At 40.7% G+C, this 18,839-nt stretch overlaps 1 protein-coding gene across 1 annotated transcript; it reads left to right on the top strand.

Annotated features, from left to right (window-relative positions):
* Positions 1-6,955: 6,955 nt before the first annotated feature.
* Positions 6,956-18,839, top strand: atp2a1l (ATPase sarcoplasmic/endoplasmic reticulum Ca2+ transporting 1, like). Its single transcript, XM_054598300.1, is given in 24 exon segments — positions 6,956-7,073; positions 8,121-8,138; positions 8,505-8,587; positions 9,836-9,940; positions 10,765-10,903; positions 12,310-12,390; positions 12,485-12,570; positions 12,705-13,002; positions 13,110-13,276; positions 13,387-13,475; positions 13,574-13,676; positions 13,773-13,904; positions 14,098-14,214; positions 14,297-14,515; positions 14,616-14,727; positions 14,864-15,087; positions 15,259-15,479; positions 15,599-15,702; positions 15,705-15,800; positions 15,891-15,976; positions 16,052-16,185; positions 16,268-16,385; positions 16,516-16,633; positions 18,184-18,839. Coding segments are annotated over 24 exon segments (2,982 nt in total). The 3' UTR covers positions 18,198-18,839.

Raw genomic sequence — 18,839 nt, 5'->3', positions numbered from 1 at the left:
ATCAAATTAATATGAAGTAATAATCACATGAAAAATCATGTGATTATTACTTCATATTAATTTGATATTATACCATTTGGTTATCCATTTAATAGGTCTTAGCTTGACACAGCTCAAAAAATCTTTTTTAATACCATGTCCCTAACTAAAAAGATTTTATTCAAAAAGTAAATTTACTTCATGTGGGTCTGCTCCATCATGCTGAAGGGGTCATTTAGCCTGAATTGTCTGTATGTTCAGCTGTTATCCACAGGGAGGGGCTGTTGAGCTCTTTTTACTCCATAACTATGAGACAAAAAAACTGCAGAGCTTCAGTTAATAAAATGCTCATTGCTTAACATTTTACCAGGGGAAGCTTGACCTTTGAAAAGTGCTGGATGTATGCCAACAAAAACAAATATGGTGGCTGGAGTTTTTTGTACAGAATCATACCTCCAATAACTTGTATCAATTTATTGAATCATTTTTAGAGGAGTAATATTCAGTCACAGGTGCTGTGTAGAAAACTCAGTGTCTCACTTTTATGTTCCTCGTTCTATATTTATCAAAAAAGGATCCCATTTCTTTCTTAGGTATTTCTCTGGCTCTTTTTGCATTCATTCGTCTTCCTGTCATCAACACTCTTCTTCAAGACGCTCCGTCTATCATTTGACCAATGAGGTGAGAGGTGAAGGGTACAGCTGGGGTGGGGGCGGGGGGTTATGATTTAAAAGAGCAGAAACGTTTTGGAATGGAATTTGTTTTTCTGTAAATCCCTTTCCTGTAGTTTGATATGAATAATTGTTTCAAAATCTAAAGAAAAAGTCCAGCTAAGTGAAGACCTGCTGTATGTTTTCCAGAAAAAAACTTTTTTATAAAATGAAAACCCATTTCCCATTTATTTGACAACACTTGATTGCAGAAACAATTGTTACCTTTAATGAACCTCTGTACTGAAAATAATGTGGCAAAGACTAAAAGATGTCTGTGAGCTGTCACTGAACTTCTGATAGAAAACACATTCTTACTGCAAATCTGTTGACCCTTGGGTGCCTCAGCCTTTCATATTCTCCTTCAGGAGTGCAATCCTCATTTATAGTGGGACGTTAGACTTTAAGACTTATGTCACCATTGGCCGTTACAATATGTCACTGGCTGTGTGGTCTCAGACTGCGGCACTGCTACGGATTATGTTTGCAAAAAAATTGTTGGTCAGTGAGTCTTAAGGACACAAATGTGTCCTTGTTTCTGCTGTGTGTAGGTTCACTGTATCCAATACTGTTAAAAAAGCGTGAAAATAAAACTTTGTGTCATACCTTATGTGTTGCAATCCATTTTTGCGGCTGCAGCGTGCAAGCAGTCATAGCAAACAGCCTCTAAATAGTGTCTTGGTTAGATAAGAGTACTCAAAATAGACAAGACATTGAAGATGTAGTATATTTCCAAGAGTTCATCTTTCAGACGATACCAAATACTGTACATACTAGTTCATACAGCTATGCTGGCCTGAAATACTAAATTGTCTAATTTACAACTGCTATTATAAAACTCCAGAAGGATTTTGTTTCGTCTGCAGACATTTAAATAAAACTTGTCAAATATGTGCAGCCTGCTGTGTTGGGAACATAGTTGTTATTAACATAAAAATACTTATGAAATATAATCTCCTTGATAGATGAAACTGTGCCAGTAAATTTATCGTAAGGCTGACAGTGTGGTCTGAAGTGCATGTGAGTCGAGGGCTTGATGATTTCATCCGAGGTGAGGAAAGAGCAGTTAAATTAAAGTATCTTACTGTCTGAAAACAAACACTCAAGTAGAAGTAAAAGTAGTCATCTAAATAGTTGATTGAGAATTCTGAAGTATTTACCTAAAAATAACAATGTGAGTTACTTCAGGTTAAACAAAAAGGATAAAGAATTGAACATACATTTGTGTCTGTGGTCATTTTGTGATGAAATTTTATATTGAAATCTCCAAATGAGACTGTTAAATGAATGAAAGCTATGACAAAATTTCCATGGCAACGTTAACATAAATAACTTTACTGCAGAGAGGGTATACAAGTTAAACTAAAGTACACATTTTTCTCTCAAAATGACCAAAAACTATGCTGCAATAAAACTACTTTAACAAGTACAAGCTACTCAAAAACTACATGAAACTGAGTGATTGTAACTTGTTTCTACCGGCTAATTTAATTCAAGCTATTGTAGACTAAACTCTGAACGGTGTGTAGATTCTTGTGACCAATGTACAGCACTCTGAAACGTACATTGACTGACTTGAGACAGCTGTAAGTCAAATCAGAATATTCTCTCAGCCAGTAAAGCTAGCAGGATGCTGTGCTAGATTCTGCAGATCTTGAGTTCTCCCAATAAAATGTCTCTGCCAGTACATTTACATCAATCTAAAAATGCAGAGTCGGCCGAATAAATAACGACCCATCAATAAAATGAAAGCTACTTTTGATCAACGGGCTCACTTTCCTATCGGCTCCCCCGAGGCTTATGTAGTACAGCCCTAAGTGTGTGGAATGGTGTGAACAACCAGGAACTCCTCTTCCCAACGCACCACTCGGATACTGATGACACTGTGGAGTCAAATGTGCCCTCCAAACATCTCGTCTTATTTTCCCCCAATAGTTGAAAGTTAGACTTACGAGCCTGAGCTAAAGGTCCGGCATTCTGAAATAAAAAAAAGCTGCAAAGCTGTCGCGTTGCCATGCCCAGCAGCCCAGTGTCACCTGCTCTATTTATATCCCGTGAGGAATTTTGGATTCAGAGACTCAGCTGCCACTTCTATTATTACTATTAGCTAATGCTGTAACAAGTACCCGGCTAACACCGACACTGTAGCTCCTTTATCCATTGCCTTATTGCCCAGTACTAATTATGTCCTCACTGTCAATACCACACGTCATTTGATTTGATGGTGTTGGTCAGTTCACCTTTCGGTACCCTAATTTATTTTGAATGTGCATAAAAGCGAAGATTTTTTAACAAAGCTGCATTTGAATGGATAATAGACTAACATAAATCCATATGTCACTTAGAAGTTAAAAGAAAATTAACAATTACACTTCCTGGCTGGCTGACAAATTAGTTCAGGTTGTTTTTCATAAGATTAGAGGAATTAAATTGTTTGTAACTACTAGCTATTGTAAATGAGGGGTCCATCAGTTGGACAGCATACAATGTTCAACCAACAGAATGTGCTGTTAAACACAATAACCTTCTTTAGGAAGCATGTCGGTCTTTCATGGCCCCACGTCTTGAAGTGACAAATGTCCCTTCTCACTTTGGTTGTGCTGTGCAAGTCAGCAGAGACAGACTTAGTTGCATAAGTTAGCATCGGGTGCAGCTGCACCTCCAGAGTACTTAACACTTGTACTGAACTGGGAACATGTATAGAGTTCACAAGTGGAGGAGGGAGGGCTCCATGGGTTAAGGTGGCACATGGTGATCCCTCAGCCTGGCACGAGGGCGTGGCATGTTAGCGCCACGGTGGGAGTTGGAAGTGACGGGTGTCCCGGCTTGCAGGGGTTCACGCTGTAGTAGTCCCTGCACCCACAGGCTACTGACACTTGAGCAATAGACTGAGGCGGAAGATGGAGGGGACGGGGGAGAAACCTTATCCTTCTGGGATATTGAGTTAAATGTCACTGCTCTGCCCTGAGGGAGACACTGACAGGCCGACCCCTATCACAGCCCCCAAATCTCAGAGGTCAGAACGGCTGTACAACAGCTGAGGCCTGGAGAACGGCTGGGTGAAACAGAGATGGGAACACTGGCAAAATAGAATGAGGTTAAAATGTTTTAGCAATGTGTACAGGAACAAAAAAAAGTTCATACATCATTAAGCTAATGACAAATTGACAGGATTCACCCGTTGAAGTTGAATGTACTTTAAATTCATCTTACCTAGACATTTGGATGGCGTGTAGATATTTAACTTACTAAAGAGTGGATTTTAGGTTTACATGAGTTTACACACATATCTTCATAACACTAATCGTTGTCATAAGTAAAAGGAAATTATTATAAACATGTGAACTGATAATATCCAATACTTGAATCGTAACAAAAATATAAATATATTTGCATTCATACAGCTTTGTACACAGCTTTTCAAAAGAGAAGGGAAGTTAATCGCTTTACTGAGTTTATTTCTGCCAGCACTTATGCAAATATGCATTAAAGAAAAGCTTTCTGCTCTTCCACATCATGTATACATTTCTGTATATTTTGGGGAAGGGATTGCCCCTCACCAGCAGGCCAAAAAACAACCTCCTATTTTAGAAATTCTTGGTGGAGGAGCTGCAGAAGCTCATGTTTGTTTTCCCACTGGGCTAATAATGTATTTACTATAAATATGTCCTCATGGTTATGTAGTATATCAGCAATAAGTTACTCCACAAGTACTTCAAATAGGTTTAGATCCATGTTATGTGCATTCCAATTTATTATATTTACAAATGAATAAAGGTACTGTTTATACATTGATATGTTTCTAAACTTTTCTATATATTCACATTATTCCCACACAAATTATTGGCAGACTCGCTCTCAGTCCACGGTTCCCGAGGGTCATTGTGATTAGAGAGGTCGCCCTTCAACCTGAGTAAAATCCTCCATTACTGGAAGCATCCAACCTGCTGGAGTGTCCTTGAGCAAGTCAGTGAGTCTGTTTCCAAGCTGCCAAAGTTTTCTATATCTGTAGGCATGATAGAAAAAAACCTTTAAATTATTGTAGAATTAGAGAGATATTTTCGTTGGCTAGTGACTAGTCTTAAGACTCACATTATGGTCGTTCACACCAGGATGTGAGTCATCGAGGTCATGTTAATTGTTTCGGACACAAGGAAAATCCTCACTTAAACTGTAAATTGTTATGAATTACGAAATCACTTAAATAATTAAAAAAAATACAAAGCTGAATCATAGAAGAGTAAAATAAGCATTAAAATATAAAACATTTTCAGCTATAAAATAATGTATGAGTCTGGTGGTGAACTCTGCTGTGATATAAATTAATTGTATAGATCATGAAACTAAGGTGCCATACACAAATAGTTTTTTGTTTCCCTCAAGCACAATTTGTCGGATTTGATTGAATTTGCTGTCCATCCAGTCTATGGGTGAATCCCACACTTTGTGATACTTTTCATTTTTAAAGCGATCTGCCCTCGAAGTGGCATTCAAATGAAATATGACACAGCAGAATCAATCACCAATATACAGTACAACACCATTGATGATGTGGATGGCTGACATTGACAGCTGTTAACATTTTTCTGGAGCGGTTTGACCAAAAATAAACTGTTATGCAATAACTGCTGATACGTGCATTGAGAGTAAAGCCTTTCTCAAACTGAAAAGAAATCGATCTGGCTGCCACTGAGACATTACACAACAACGTAACACAAGAATAAGTAGATTGCAGCAAAAACGGGCCCTGTAGCTGTCAAAGGTGGTGAGCAGTGACCACTGCTGTTCCTAAAGGAACACCTGTCAGTTTATTGATTAGCAACAGCAACTTGAATTCCTGTCTGCACCCCCCAGCAGCCTGTTTACTGCTGTTAAAACAGACAGTAAATCAACAGTGTTTGTGCTCAACAGTATGTTTTATACGTCATTTCCGGTACATGAAGTGTTACTGAGGTGTTGTAGTCGTAAAGGCAAACAAAACAGAGCAAATAATGAGTGATCAATAACTTCTCATTTGCATTTTTTTTTTTTTTTAAAAAAAAAAAAAGGCAATTTATCATATCAAGTAACATTTAATTTTCTCTGTTAAATCATGTGTTTTGTTGTTTACAGATAACAAATTCAGTGCTGTGACTCCACCACAAGAGGCCATTGTGCCTCACTGAACAGTAATTTGTGGACAGATCATCTGTCCTGCATCTATCTAAGCCGCTCAAAATCTCCCCGCGGCCTTCCTCTCCTCATAAAATAAGAGAAATAAAACTTGATCCTCCTGTATCTGCAGCCAGAGCTTTCCCCTGTCCTGCACTAGTGGGACATGCTGGCTGCCCTCTTGGCATTCCTGTCCCCCAGAGATCATTCCTCTACTACACACTCAATTTTGCTTTATCATTCCTGTGTCTTTTTTATCTAGGTGTACTATCAGGGCCGTAGTCTCTGTTATTACGAGGGGCTCTGCACAACTTGAATTAAATGTACAGTGTTGATGACATTAGGGGATGAAGTTCTGTTGCATAAAGTTCTTGTTTCTGGTTTGAGCTTTGAACTTCATGTGTCAATATGCCGACATGTCTAACTCACATTCTCCATGTAAAAATGTCAGCTTATTCTTGTACTAGATTATTCGTATTCCATCTCACCCCTTCAGTCTCTCACCAGTTCACTCCTCTCTCTCTCTGGCTCAGCCACCTTCCTCAGCAGAAACCAGTTGAGCCATCACTCAATATACCCCCCACCCCCACCCCTCCCTTCACTCTGGATGAGCTCCTGTCTCACTCTCTCACCTTCTCCCTTCGTCTTATTCCACTGACCATGCATGTTCCAAAAACAGATCTCATTTTCATCCACGGTGCGACGCCCCCCCTTCCCCCGTCCTCCAGCCCCTTCACCACCACTCTCCTGCATCGCCTCCTTTCCCAATCCAAGCCTTGTTCTTGTCCAAGTCCACCATCTCACCTCCCCATTGCTCCACCTCGAGCCCCACCCGCACCCCCGCACCCCCCACCCCACCATACCCTCACATGCTGGAATTTGGGGGCGTGTGCCGGCGGGGTATCCACCAATCCTGAGCCTTTTGATGGTATAAAACCCTGAACATGAATGCAGTAATTCGCTCTTTCTGTCAGTCCAGTACTCCTGAATTGGAGGGTGCCACACTTCTTGGTGAGGACGGTGGAACAAGGGAAAAACCTGCAGAGAATAACTAAGAAGTAAAAGAGCCCGGATAGGAACGGTTAGACAGGTTACCCCTTGTCTATCCTGAAAGGATGGAGAACGGACACGCAAAGTCCGCGGCAGAATGCCTGACTCACTTCGGGGTGAATGAAGTCACCGGTCTCACTCCTGACCAGTTCAAGAAGAACCTGGACAAATATGGCTACAATGGTGAGAGTTCGGGCATCAGGGATGGGGTGGGTGGCCTACTGAGAGAAGACTGACTCACAAAGTCACTGTTTGGCAACTAGGCCACATTGAAAAACTTCTCACTTCAAAGTTAAAGAATCTGAGTGTTTGCATTCAAAACATTCACAAAGTACATCTGCTGGGATAGTTTGTAGAAGAGTCTTCCTGAGTCCACATGAGTGGAGTTAGGAGATACTTGTTGAGTCGGGCTGGGTTGAGATTGTGCATGCGATGCTTTTTTAGAAGGGAGTTGCAACAGCTGGTAGAAATGCAGAGACATTGAGAAGCAGAGACTTTGAGGGCTTTGAAGAGCTATTTAAAGATAGCCAAAGAAGATGGCTGGAGAGCGAGAGAGACAGGTGATGGCTCAAGAAGCTTCCTGGGTGATATATGGGGCGGGCATTAGCAGGAGGGATGGATAATTTTAGGCCGGGTAGAAAAGGGAGGTCCGTAGATGGTTTACGTCTAAATGATCTGTAATAGAATTGCTAATCAATAACCAGTGTAATGGCAATTTAGACAGCAGAGACTCTGTAATATAGCATTACATTCAAAATCATTCTTATTTTCACTGTGATGTTTCTGCTGACTTGTAACATTTTAAGGAGCTGTCATTTAACATATTTTTTTTATTTTGTTTACAATTTAAGGGATTTATAAAGTGAACAGCCAAAGCAGTGAGGTTTTCATTAGGCCTAGGTCATTATTAAAACCTGATTCAATATCAAATACAGTAGAAAACACTTTGGAATTTCAGCCATCCTAACAATGCTTGAAGACATTAGGTGTAAAGCACACAGGGATTTATGAAAAGATGGAAGTTAGAGATTGAGTAACCAAAGATGTTAAGGTGATATTTATGATCTTATACCAATAAGTATAACTTTTCTCCCAAAGTTTTGTTAAAAATGTTATTTGATGAACGCCAAGTTTCTTTTCTGAATATGAATGATATTAACAAACCATGCTTTTTCCTGTCTTTCTGTCTTCCCAACCTTTCTCCTCCTTCATCTTTGCGTCCAACTCCAGAGCTGCCCGCTGAGGAGGGTAAGTGTTTATCCACGTTTACGAAATATGTAAATCTGAACAAGAACATCCACACACCCAATTTGATCCAGATGGGAAGACCATCATGAATGCTCTCAAAAGGGTTGTAAAAATAATACATGCAAGAGGCAATGTGTGATGCCCCACACGCTCATGACATTGTCAATGTATAAAAAACATTTTGACAACCATCTATTTTGAATGATAAAGTGTACCTTGCTTCTTCTTCTAAATCCATGTTTTACACACTCTTAAAACTTCCCTTTGCACTGAAATACACTTTGCATATTGAAGTTAATACATTTATAATATGTGTTAACTATCCATTGATTTATATATTTTTTTTTCTTTATCCGTCTCATCCAGGTAAGAGCATCTGGGAGCTGATCTCTGAGCAGTTCGAGGACTTGCTCGTCAGGATCCTGCTGCTGGCTGCCTGCATCTCTTTTGTAAGTAAACAAGTTTTATTATATTTCTTTTAACCAGTCAGTAATGCTAAACTCTGGTTATTCCTGTCCCATCCATTTAAATCTCAAGTAACAGCAGTAGGATTTCTAGTAGATATAGTAGGAACAAATTCCACAAGACACTGACACCACATGGGATCTGACACTTCACTTGCCTTTTATCTACACAAGAACAGGTGCATTTTTAAATTATTATTATTAACAAGAATTAACTATAGAATAAATACACTTTCCATTTTTGGCACAATAATCTCTGGGCCCTCTTTCATTCTTGACAACCATCAAGAACCCATCACACAATCTCTTCCAGAAAACAAGCATGCTGCAGTTTATCTGTCTGATCACTTTGTCCACATAACTTCTTCTCCCCCTCTGCCCCTCCATGTATTTTTGAGGATGACAACTTGAGAGGAGGGAGACAGATTGCAAGGGCTTGTAGGAGGTGTATTAATTCCTATGCCCAGCTTTCACCCCTTCGGCCAGCTGTCATGATGGCCTTAGAAGGCGAATATTGAGGAGCCAGTGAGAGATGGGGGTCAGTAAAGTATAGGGGGGCTGAGGGGTATGGGTTTATTTTAAGAAAGCCCCGAGCTGAGGAGAGAAACTGAATCCTTCGGGAAAGGTCAGGCCTGAAGGAAGGAACGAAGGGCCTCCACAGAAAGAGGGTTGAAGTCAGAAGGAGCAAGGAGTTATGGGACATTGAGATCAAATTAAAAACAATTACGTAATCATATTACGACATACAAATATACATTCAAAATACCAGCCGTTAACACTGGGAAAGAAAGGAACTGATTAAAATTAGTCAGACTAAATGAGCACCATGTATTATAAGTGCCCTTTATAAATTAGGCTTTTAAAATCATCAAACTTTTATGATTTTTTTTCTTCACATTGTTGCATGTTGTATACTACATGCTGTGTGAAACATGCTCAATGCATACAAAACTACAAATGCTCATGGAAAGCATCCACAATCCCTGAATATGTGTCCTCTTATTATTCAGACTCAAACATTACATACAAGGTTATACAGCTGTGAGGAATCTTTTCATTTATGCACAATCCCAATGTTCAAACAATGTTAATTGTCCATGTAAGTACATCAAATACAGAGGTTTGGACATATTTGCATGCTGTTTCTCAAGAGCCGTTTGGCCCACTGTCACTGTTTCCTCCACTGCTGTGCTCACACCAACACTGATTTGCTCTTTACACCTCTGACCTCAGGTGCTGGCCTGGTTCGAGGAAGGCGAAGAGACCGTCACTGCCTTTGTGGAACCCTTTGTCATCCTTCTTATCCTCATCGCTAACGCCATTGTTGGAGTGTGGCAGGTCAGTGACGAGGCACAGCGTGTTGAGCAATAAGACGTATCCATTGCAATTATGACAGAAAGAACACAGGCTCCAATTACTGCCATGTTTTCTACCCAGACGTGGTTGCCCAACTGGAATAGTTGGTCTTGCTCTAAAGTAGCTATTACAACATAAAGTAAACCTTTAGTAAACAATATTAATCACTCTAGCTTTGAATAAAGAAGATGAATATGATATGATCACCAGATAGGTGATGGATGATTCACATTGTGCAAGTCATGCTCTTCTACAAGCATCAGTGGCTACGAGAACATAGTTGTTAACACAAGTGTTAAAAATCAGCTGCTTCGTTTCTGTTTTTCTCTTAAAACAGACGTGATTTTTGTAACCAGCTATTAGAAGATTTTATCTCTGACCCTAGCGTGTGTTGTCTTGTTGCAGACTCCCTCAGTTAGATAATGTATAAAAGCATAGATCCATGTACCACTGTCCACACAATAATTGGTATTTATTTGGAGAAGAAAAACACAAGACAACCTAAAATACATGTTAATTTAAGATGGAATGGCAAACCTCAGATCTGATATGACCTACTCGTGTGCCATCAGTAGGTTGTGTATCAGTGTGTAATTGCTGTGTGTAAAGCCTGCTCGAGGACATTGAGGACTCATGCCAGCATGAGTATGGATTACATGCAAGGATAAATAGGCGTGTTGACATCAGTTTATTGATAAGTGTGGCTCAAAATGTCTGAATGTGTATTTCAATTGTAATGTAGCTGACAACCCCTTATTTTGACTTTTTATTGACTCTTTGTGTCTTTTTGTCTGTGTGTGCCACAGGAGCGTAACGCTGAAGATGCCATCGAGGCTCTCAAGGAGTACGAGCCTGAGATGGGCAAGGTTTACCGTTCTGACAGAAAGAGTGTGCAGATGATCAAGGCCAGACAAATTGTCCCTGGAGACATTGTGGAGGTGTCTGGTAAGCATTCATATTTATAGGCGGAACCCAATTTGTCAGCCTGATCTGTAAACGTTCATGTCGAGGGGGGAATAGGACCCTGATAGTCAGCGTCTGATATGTTAAACAGTCTTCACTGTCTAAAATACAATGTAGCTGTGAAAAGAAACAACAAAGATCCAGTGAGCTGCTTACATTTCTCTTAAGGGAAAGGAAGACAGACAGAAATTCAGCATATATGTGTCTGGAAAAGGCTGATAGAAAAGCCTTCTGTCTTTTTAAGGAAACGTGAGTAGCACTGCTGTGAAAACATGCTGACTGAAGGAAAGCAAAATCATGAGTATAAATACCCTCACTAGCACCTGCCGTACCTCTTCTCCCCTCGCTGCCATTGCCCACGGCCGTTCATTTGTCAGTGTACACCTGTTGCCTCTCTAGCTGGCTGTCCCAACCCCCCCACCATGTGTCGTTCATTCTCATTGGGCCATGCATATGTCAATTTAGATTCTGCCTTATTATGAAATCCGTGGATTAAGTATAGAAAGTTACTCTTAGCATTTGGCTTTAAATTTAGAATAACTTCTACCATAATGTTGCATAATTGTTTAAATGTTCTTTTTAGGTTTGGGCGATCATTTCTATTTTCATATCGCCCAATCGAAGTTACTCGAGATAGCTGATAGTGGATCCAAACACCAGATAGGAGTTACATCGCAGCACACAAATAATCAAACTTTTAAGCTTTTGCAAGAAAAACAGTTAAAGTCACATGAAAAAACTTTTATAAAAGAACATTTTGTGGGTGAACATTTTATTTAAAAAAGTATACATATTTGATAGTCTATTTGAAAGCAATGTCTCCTCTATTCAAACAACAGCTCCCTTTTAAAAGTCTGTGTGTCTGTGCTTGGTGTGACAATATCACCCACCGCATCATGTTCCGTTTAACATTATTAATTTATCTTTAATTTCAAAATCCAATTCATATCCATAATCTTTACTACTCTTATGGAGCGCAGTTTAAAGTTTTGGTGAATAGGCATATGGAGATGTGTGTTGTCAGATCCTTTGAAAAGAGACAGCAAACTGGTTTGTAATAAAGGATTTAAAATGTTAAAACTAAATATCGCCGTAGGAACAATTGTTGATCATCCCTTCAATCTCTTCAATACACAATCTGATCACCAGATTCTACACAAGCCTACTAAGTGATTTCATTATGGGTGGCATACATTTTGCTACTTACAACATTTACAATCTCTTGAATGTTAAGAAGGTTCAAATATAATAAAACATATATACATTCCCCATAGTTTCATTTATTTTATGTTTGATGTTAATACGACAAATATTGATGCATTCTATCACAATTGAGTGGAATTAACAAGAATTAATAATAATGATGACTTTTCTGTGATTCCCAACAGTTGGTGACAAAGTCCCTGCTGACATCAGGCTTGTTTCCATCAAGTCCACCACCCTGCGTGTTGACCAGTCCATCCTTACTGGTACGTTTTCAAGAAACCTTAAATCCACCAAGACGTGTTTTTCTGCCCTAAATGCATTGGCAGTTTTTAATAAATGTTCTGTTTTCTCTCTTAGGTGAGTCCGTCAGTGTGATCAAGCACACTGATGCTGTTCCCGACATGAGAGCTGTCAACCAGGACAAGAAGAACATGCTTTTCTCTGTAAGTGCCTTTACCAACATCAATAATTCATCTTCCCTGTGTTTCAAGCCTTTTCTTGTTACTCCTTTTTTTCCATTTCACTAGCATTATCAGTTTTTTTTAACCTGTCTTTGCTTGTCTCTTCTGCTCTGTAGGGCACTAACATCGCTGCTGGCAAGGCCATCGGTGTTGCTGTGGCCACCGGAGTCGCCACTGAGATCGGTAAGATCCGTGACCAGATGGCTGCCACTGAGCAGGAGAAGACTCCTCTGCAGGCCAAGCTGGACGAGTTCGGCGAGCAGCTGTCCAAGGTCATCTCCCTGATCTGCGTTGCTGTCTGGGCCATCAACATTGGCCACTTTAATGACCCCGTCCACGGAGGCTCATGGATCCGCGGTGCTGTCTACTACTTCAAGATTGCTGTTGCTCTGGCTGTGGCTGCCATCCCTGAGGGTGAGGGGAAGCACGGCATTGTAACCAGAAAGTGACAGTCAGAGTTAGTGTATGTGTTCCTCCACCGCTTGTTTATCACACTCACAGTTTCCACAAATGTCTCTCAGGTCTGCCCGCTGTCATCACCACCTGCCTGGCCCTTGGTACCCGCCGTATGGCCAAGAAGAACGCCATTGTCAGAAGCCTGCCCTCTGTGGAGACCCTGGGCTGCACCTCCGTCATCTGCTCCGACAAGACTGGCACCCTCACCACCAACCAGATGTGTGTGACCAAGGTGGGTGAAACATTTTTTCACACTCAGGACGGAAATCGTGTCATGGAGAGTTTTTCTGCAAACCGGCCTACTTTGGAAACAGTTAAAACTCACTTTGTTTTCCGCCATAGATGTTCATCGTCAAGAGCGCCGATGGTGACCATGTTAGCCTTGATGCCTTTGATATCTCTGGCTCCAAGTACACCCCCGAGGGCGAGGTGTAAGTTGTTTTTTATTATTCAAATCCAGTATCAGGCATACATTGAAGTGCCCATGAATCATTCCTCATTTATTTCTAATTCTCTCTCTGTCTTTTAGCTCTCAGGGAGGTTCCAAGGTCAACTGCAGCGGATACGACGGCCTTGTTGAGCTGGCTACCATCTGCGCCCTGTGCAACGACTCCTCTCTGGACTACAACGAGGTAAAAACATAAAGACATGCTGTGTATTTGCTTCACTGAAACCTCATGACCTTCCACAGTTTAACCAATGATTTCCTTATCCTTCCTTTTCTCCAGTCCAAGAAGATCTATGAGAAGGTTGGTGAGGCTACTGAGACTGCGCTGTCCTGCCTGGTTGAGAAGATGAACGTGTTCAACAGCAACGTGAAGAACCTGTCCAGGATTGAGAGAGCCAACGCCTGCTGCTCAGTAAATTTCCTCTTGCCATTTGCAAAATTTTGAAGATAATACTCATTTGTATTTAAACAGCTAATTGGGAACCACTGAAAACTATTAATTATGTGGATCAGTTCAAATTGTTCCAAAGAATTTAAGTTTTAATTAAGGCCAACCTGTTGCGAGATAACAGCCTAACTTATAAAAAAAACCTATCATCTAACAGGTGGTCAAGCAGCTCATGAAGAAGAACGTCACTCTGGAGTTCTCCCGTGACAGGAAGTCCATGTCCGTGTTCTGCACTCCCACTAAGGGTGATGGTAGTGCCAAGATGTTTGTGAAGGCAAGTTTATTATTTTTTCCGTCTCACATCCTTTGTTCAGCATTCAACATAACACAAAATGATAATTTTGTTTCCTCCACAGGGAGCCCCCGAGGGTGTGATTGACAGGTGCACATATGTGCGTGTTGGCACCACCCGCGTGCCCCTGACCAACGCCATCAAGGACAAGATCCTGACTGTCATCAAGGAGTGGGGTACCGGCCGTGACACCCTGCGTTGCCTGGCCCTGGCCACCCGTGACAGCCCAATGAAGATGGAGGAGATGGTCCTTGAGGACGCAACCAAGTTTGTAGATTACGAGGTGAGAGCTTTAACCCCTTGATATTGAGATGTGTGGATGTAACTGTGACTACCTGTATAAAGTTATTTTGAATGACTCAATTCAAAACCTCTCTCCTCAGACTGACATGACCTTTGTTGGCTGTGTGGGTATGCTGGATCCCCCTCGCAAGGAGGTCTGTGGCTCCATTGTGCTGTGCAGAGATGCTGGAATCCGTGTCATTATGATCACTGGTTAGTATTTTTGGTGCGACTTTTATACATATATATATATATATGTATTTAGATATATCCACTCCCCAGTGTTTTACACCTCAGAAACTGTTATTTTACGGACTCTCTATCAAACTTCTCTTCCTCTATATTTCAGGTGACAACAAGGGAACCGCTATCGCTATCTGCCGTCGCATTGGCATCTTCACTGAGGATGAGAATGTTGAGGGCAAGGCCTACACTGGACGCGAGTTTGACGATCTGCCCCTCCACGAACAGGCCGAGGCTGTGCGCAGAGCTTGCTGCTTTGCCCGTGTGGAGCCATCCCACAAATCCAAGATTGTGGAGTTCCTGCAGAGTAATGATGACATCACTGCTATGGTGAGAGCTCAGCAGCATGAAATACAACCTTACTTCACACAGCTGCAGTCCATATGTTTTTCAGCTGTTCTGGTTTTGTGCCCAGTTTTTACTGTATGTCGACGGTAATTTGTCTGCACGTGTGTAGTTTGAGGGTAGTTTAACATATGCTTCCACTCCTCCCTATTCCAGACTGGTGATGGTGTGAACGATGCCCCTGCCCTGAAGAAGGCCGAGATCGGCATCGCCATGGGCTCTGGCACTGCCGTTGCCAAGTCTGCCTCTGAGATGGTCCTCGCTGACGACAACTTCTCTTCCATTGTGGCTGCTGTTGAGGAGGGCAGAGCTATCTACAACAACATGAAGCAGTTCATCCGCTACCTCATCTCCTCCAACGTTGGTGAGGTCGTCTGGTGAGTGGCTTACGTAACATGCACTCTGATCCACAGCTAAACGCCACATTTCAGACATCTTTCTTTCTGCCTTTGGCAAACTCCAGCCTGTTCTAATGTTTCCTTTCGCACTCTTTCAGTATCTTCCTGACTGCTGCTTTGGGTCTGCCCGAGGCTCTGATCCCCGTCCAGCTGCTGTGGGTCAACCTGGTTACTGACGGTCTTCCCGCCACTGCTCTGGGCTTCAACCCCCCGACCTGGACATCATGGGCAAGCCCCCACGTTCCCCCAAGGAGCCCCTGATCTCTGGCTGGCTGTTCTTCAGATACATGGCTATTGGTGGTAAGTAGGACTTTGGACATTATGTTTGTATATTGTTTAAAAACAGTTCAAACTCTTGCCTACACCAACTCTGTCTTGTTTCCCTAACAGGATACGTTGGTGCTGCCACTGTTGGAGGTGCTGCCTATTGGTTCATCTATGATCCAAGTGGTCCCGGTGTCTCCTACTACCAGCTTGTAAGTCTCTTTCATATTCACTTTAACACACACTCACGTGCATGCACTTAATAACCTCACCTTTCCTCTGTACAGTCCCACTTCATGCAGTGCCATGATGCGAACGAGGACTTCGTTGGATTGGAATGTGATATCTTTGAGGCTTCTACTCCCATGACCATGGCTCTGTCTGTGCTGGTCACCATTGAGATGTGCAATGCTCTCAACAGGTAATACTTCACATGTGATGATAATGCATTTGATAATGTCTCCAGTGGTTACTTCAGATAACATCTTTTTTTCTTTTTCAAGCTTGTCTGAGAATCAGTCTCTGATTCGCATGCCCCCATGGAGCAACTTCTGGCTGCTTTCTGCCATGACCCTCTCCATGTCCCTTCACTTCATGATCATCTATGTTGACCCTCTGCCCGTAAGTTAGCCACAAGTGCTCACTACAGATTGATTTAATTATATTGAGGTATTATAATATGTAGTATTTGTCGTAGTTGCACTCCTCTGTAGTTTCCCAGCAGTTCTGATTCCCCTCTCTTGCCCCCCAGATGGTCTTCAAGTTGTCCCATTTGAACGTCGATCAGTGGCTGGTAGTCCTGAAGCTTTCCTTCCCCGTCATCCTCATTGATGAGGTGCTGAAGTTCGTGGCCCGCAACTACGTTGAATGTAAGTAGCCTCACATTTTTGTACATCCACTCGAACATATTAAAAAAATAAAGACCGTATTTCTTATAATAACAGTTCTAATCTTTTTTAAAAGTTTTAATATGATTTTAATTGAATAATACTTTCACATTTTTTAAATAATTAAATTATTATGTCAATCATTCATTGATACTTTAACAGTTTAATTGTGTAAGTGCAATTCTTCTTCATCCTGTGCTGTCATCTAATTTTATCATTTCAACTCTTCATCTGACTACAAATTCATCATAAATTTGATAATGTGTGTTTTGATCTTCCTAATTCCTTCACTCCCTCATCATTAACTCACTTAACCCCTTGTTGATTTCCAGACTAAATTCAGTCAACCCACCACCTTTAGCCTGTAACTAAATCAAGGTATTCCACAACTTGCACTGCTACTGGTCATCTCTGTGTATCTGTAGTTTATGTGCATGTTGGTGTATTTTTTGTTTTGTCGTGTATGTTCCTGCTCTTATGCAAACCAGTCCTCAGCGATGTCTACTTTATATATTATCACACTCCTGTGAAACTCTGGCTTCTGTAAATTACTTAATGATGTAATTGAAAACATGAATCTAACAACTGTCACAAATTGACAAGATGACACGATGACTAATGAATGGGGAGATCCCTGAGTACTGCTTTCTGTATCTGTATCTGATGTTCTGTGTTTAGTTAGAAGGTGAGTTAATCACCTCTGAGTTGCTGCTCTCAGTGTCGGCCTTACGGTTTAGTTTGTTTCTGTCTGTATGTAAGATTGTAGCCAATGCCTGTGCTGGTACCACTTCTGTAAAAAGGCTTGATATGGTCGGTGTCCCACAAAAAGCTTTCGGCAACACTCTATTTTACAAGGATTTATAAGCAGAGTATAAACATAGAATGAATAGTTTATAACACACTATAATGTAGCTGGAAACAGAGGTAAGGTATTTGAAAGTGTTATTGATGTAGTTAAATTACAGATTTTTCTTTTCCCAGGATGCTGGTGCATTATCAGATAAAGACTGACATTATAATATTACACCGTTGTAATTATATAACATATTTCTTAATAGGAGAAGTAATACTTGTTGAATATACTCTATAATAATAAACACATAAAATGTCCCTATAACTAGAATATAATGTGTCATAAACAGTTTATTATATGTTCACATACTGCTTATAAATTATAAATGTGGCAGGGGGGATGTAATAAAATGTTACCAAGCTTTTTATAAAATATTTTAAACAAGATTGTCATGCTCTTTATGCATAATGCCTTAAGCACCACCATCTTAGTAAGCTTGCTGCTTTCATTAAATTTGATGTCAAAGATAAATTATTCTGAAGTGATAGATTATGTAATAGATTAATCATGCTTTATTAGTAAGATTAGTTCAATTTTGGGCAACTTTCTAGGACTTTGACTTGTTTGTCTGCAAATATAGTTTGTGTTGGTCGATTTGGCAATTGTTGACATTGTTGAAATCAAATCATGTTTCCAAAAACCATTTCTCTGTCTGATTCATCCATTTTCTCTTTACCAGGTACAGCTAAATAGAGATGTAGAAGAAGAGGATCTTAAGGGTTGGAGAGAAAGAGGAGGAGAAGAGAGAGAGGAAGATCAAAACCAAAGAGGGGATCCATAGTGAGCCAACCAATAGAAGAGAGAAGAGAAAACACAAGGAAACTTATTTAAAAAAAAAAAAACTTTTCAAAAAAATCTACATAAACATAGCCTCTATATAAGGAAGGAGATTTGACTCAAATGAAGGGAAGTGTCCCTGCCGATAAACTATTCAAATATTTAAGATTTTATTCTCACAAATAAAGTATGTATTAAAAATGATTTTTTTGTTAAACTTGGATATTCTCAGCTGTTGTGTTTTTGTGTCCTCTGTCCATTTTCATATGATTGACTTTCCAGCTCATTTGTTTTATTCTAGTCTTTGTTGCTCGTGTCTCGTGCAGCCTCCCTTCTTTGGCTGGGCTTTGTACAGTGTGGTGTAGGGTTGCAAAATGACTTCATATGGGCAGAAAAACGACATGCCTTCAGGTGCCAGCACTCTATAGGCTCCATGCAGTCAGCAGACTCTGTTGGAGGTCTCATGACGTAAAATGGGCATGTCCACTTAGTCACAACACTTGTGGTCTTATATATTGTTTACGTGATAAGCTGCAATAAAGTGATGATTACAATCTC

This window comes from Anoplopoma fimbria, chromosome 5 (genome assembly GCF_027596085.1).
Source record: "Anoplopoma fimbria isolate UVic2021 breed Golden Eagle Sablefish chromosome 5, Afim_UVic_2022, whole genome shotgun sequence".
Classification (NCBI taxonomy): domain Eukaryota; kingdom Metazoa; phylum Chordata; class Actinopteri; order Perciformes; family Anoplopomatidae; genus Anoplopoma; species Anoplopoma fimbria.
Note: the sequence above shows the minus strand (reverse complement) of the source record. Positions and strands in the feature narration are given on the sequence as shown.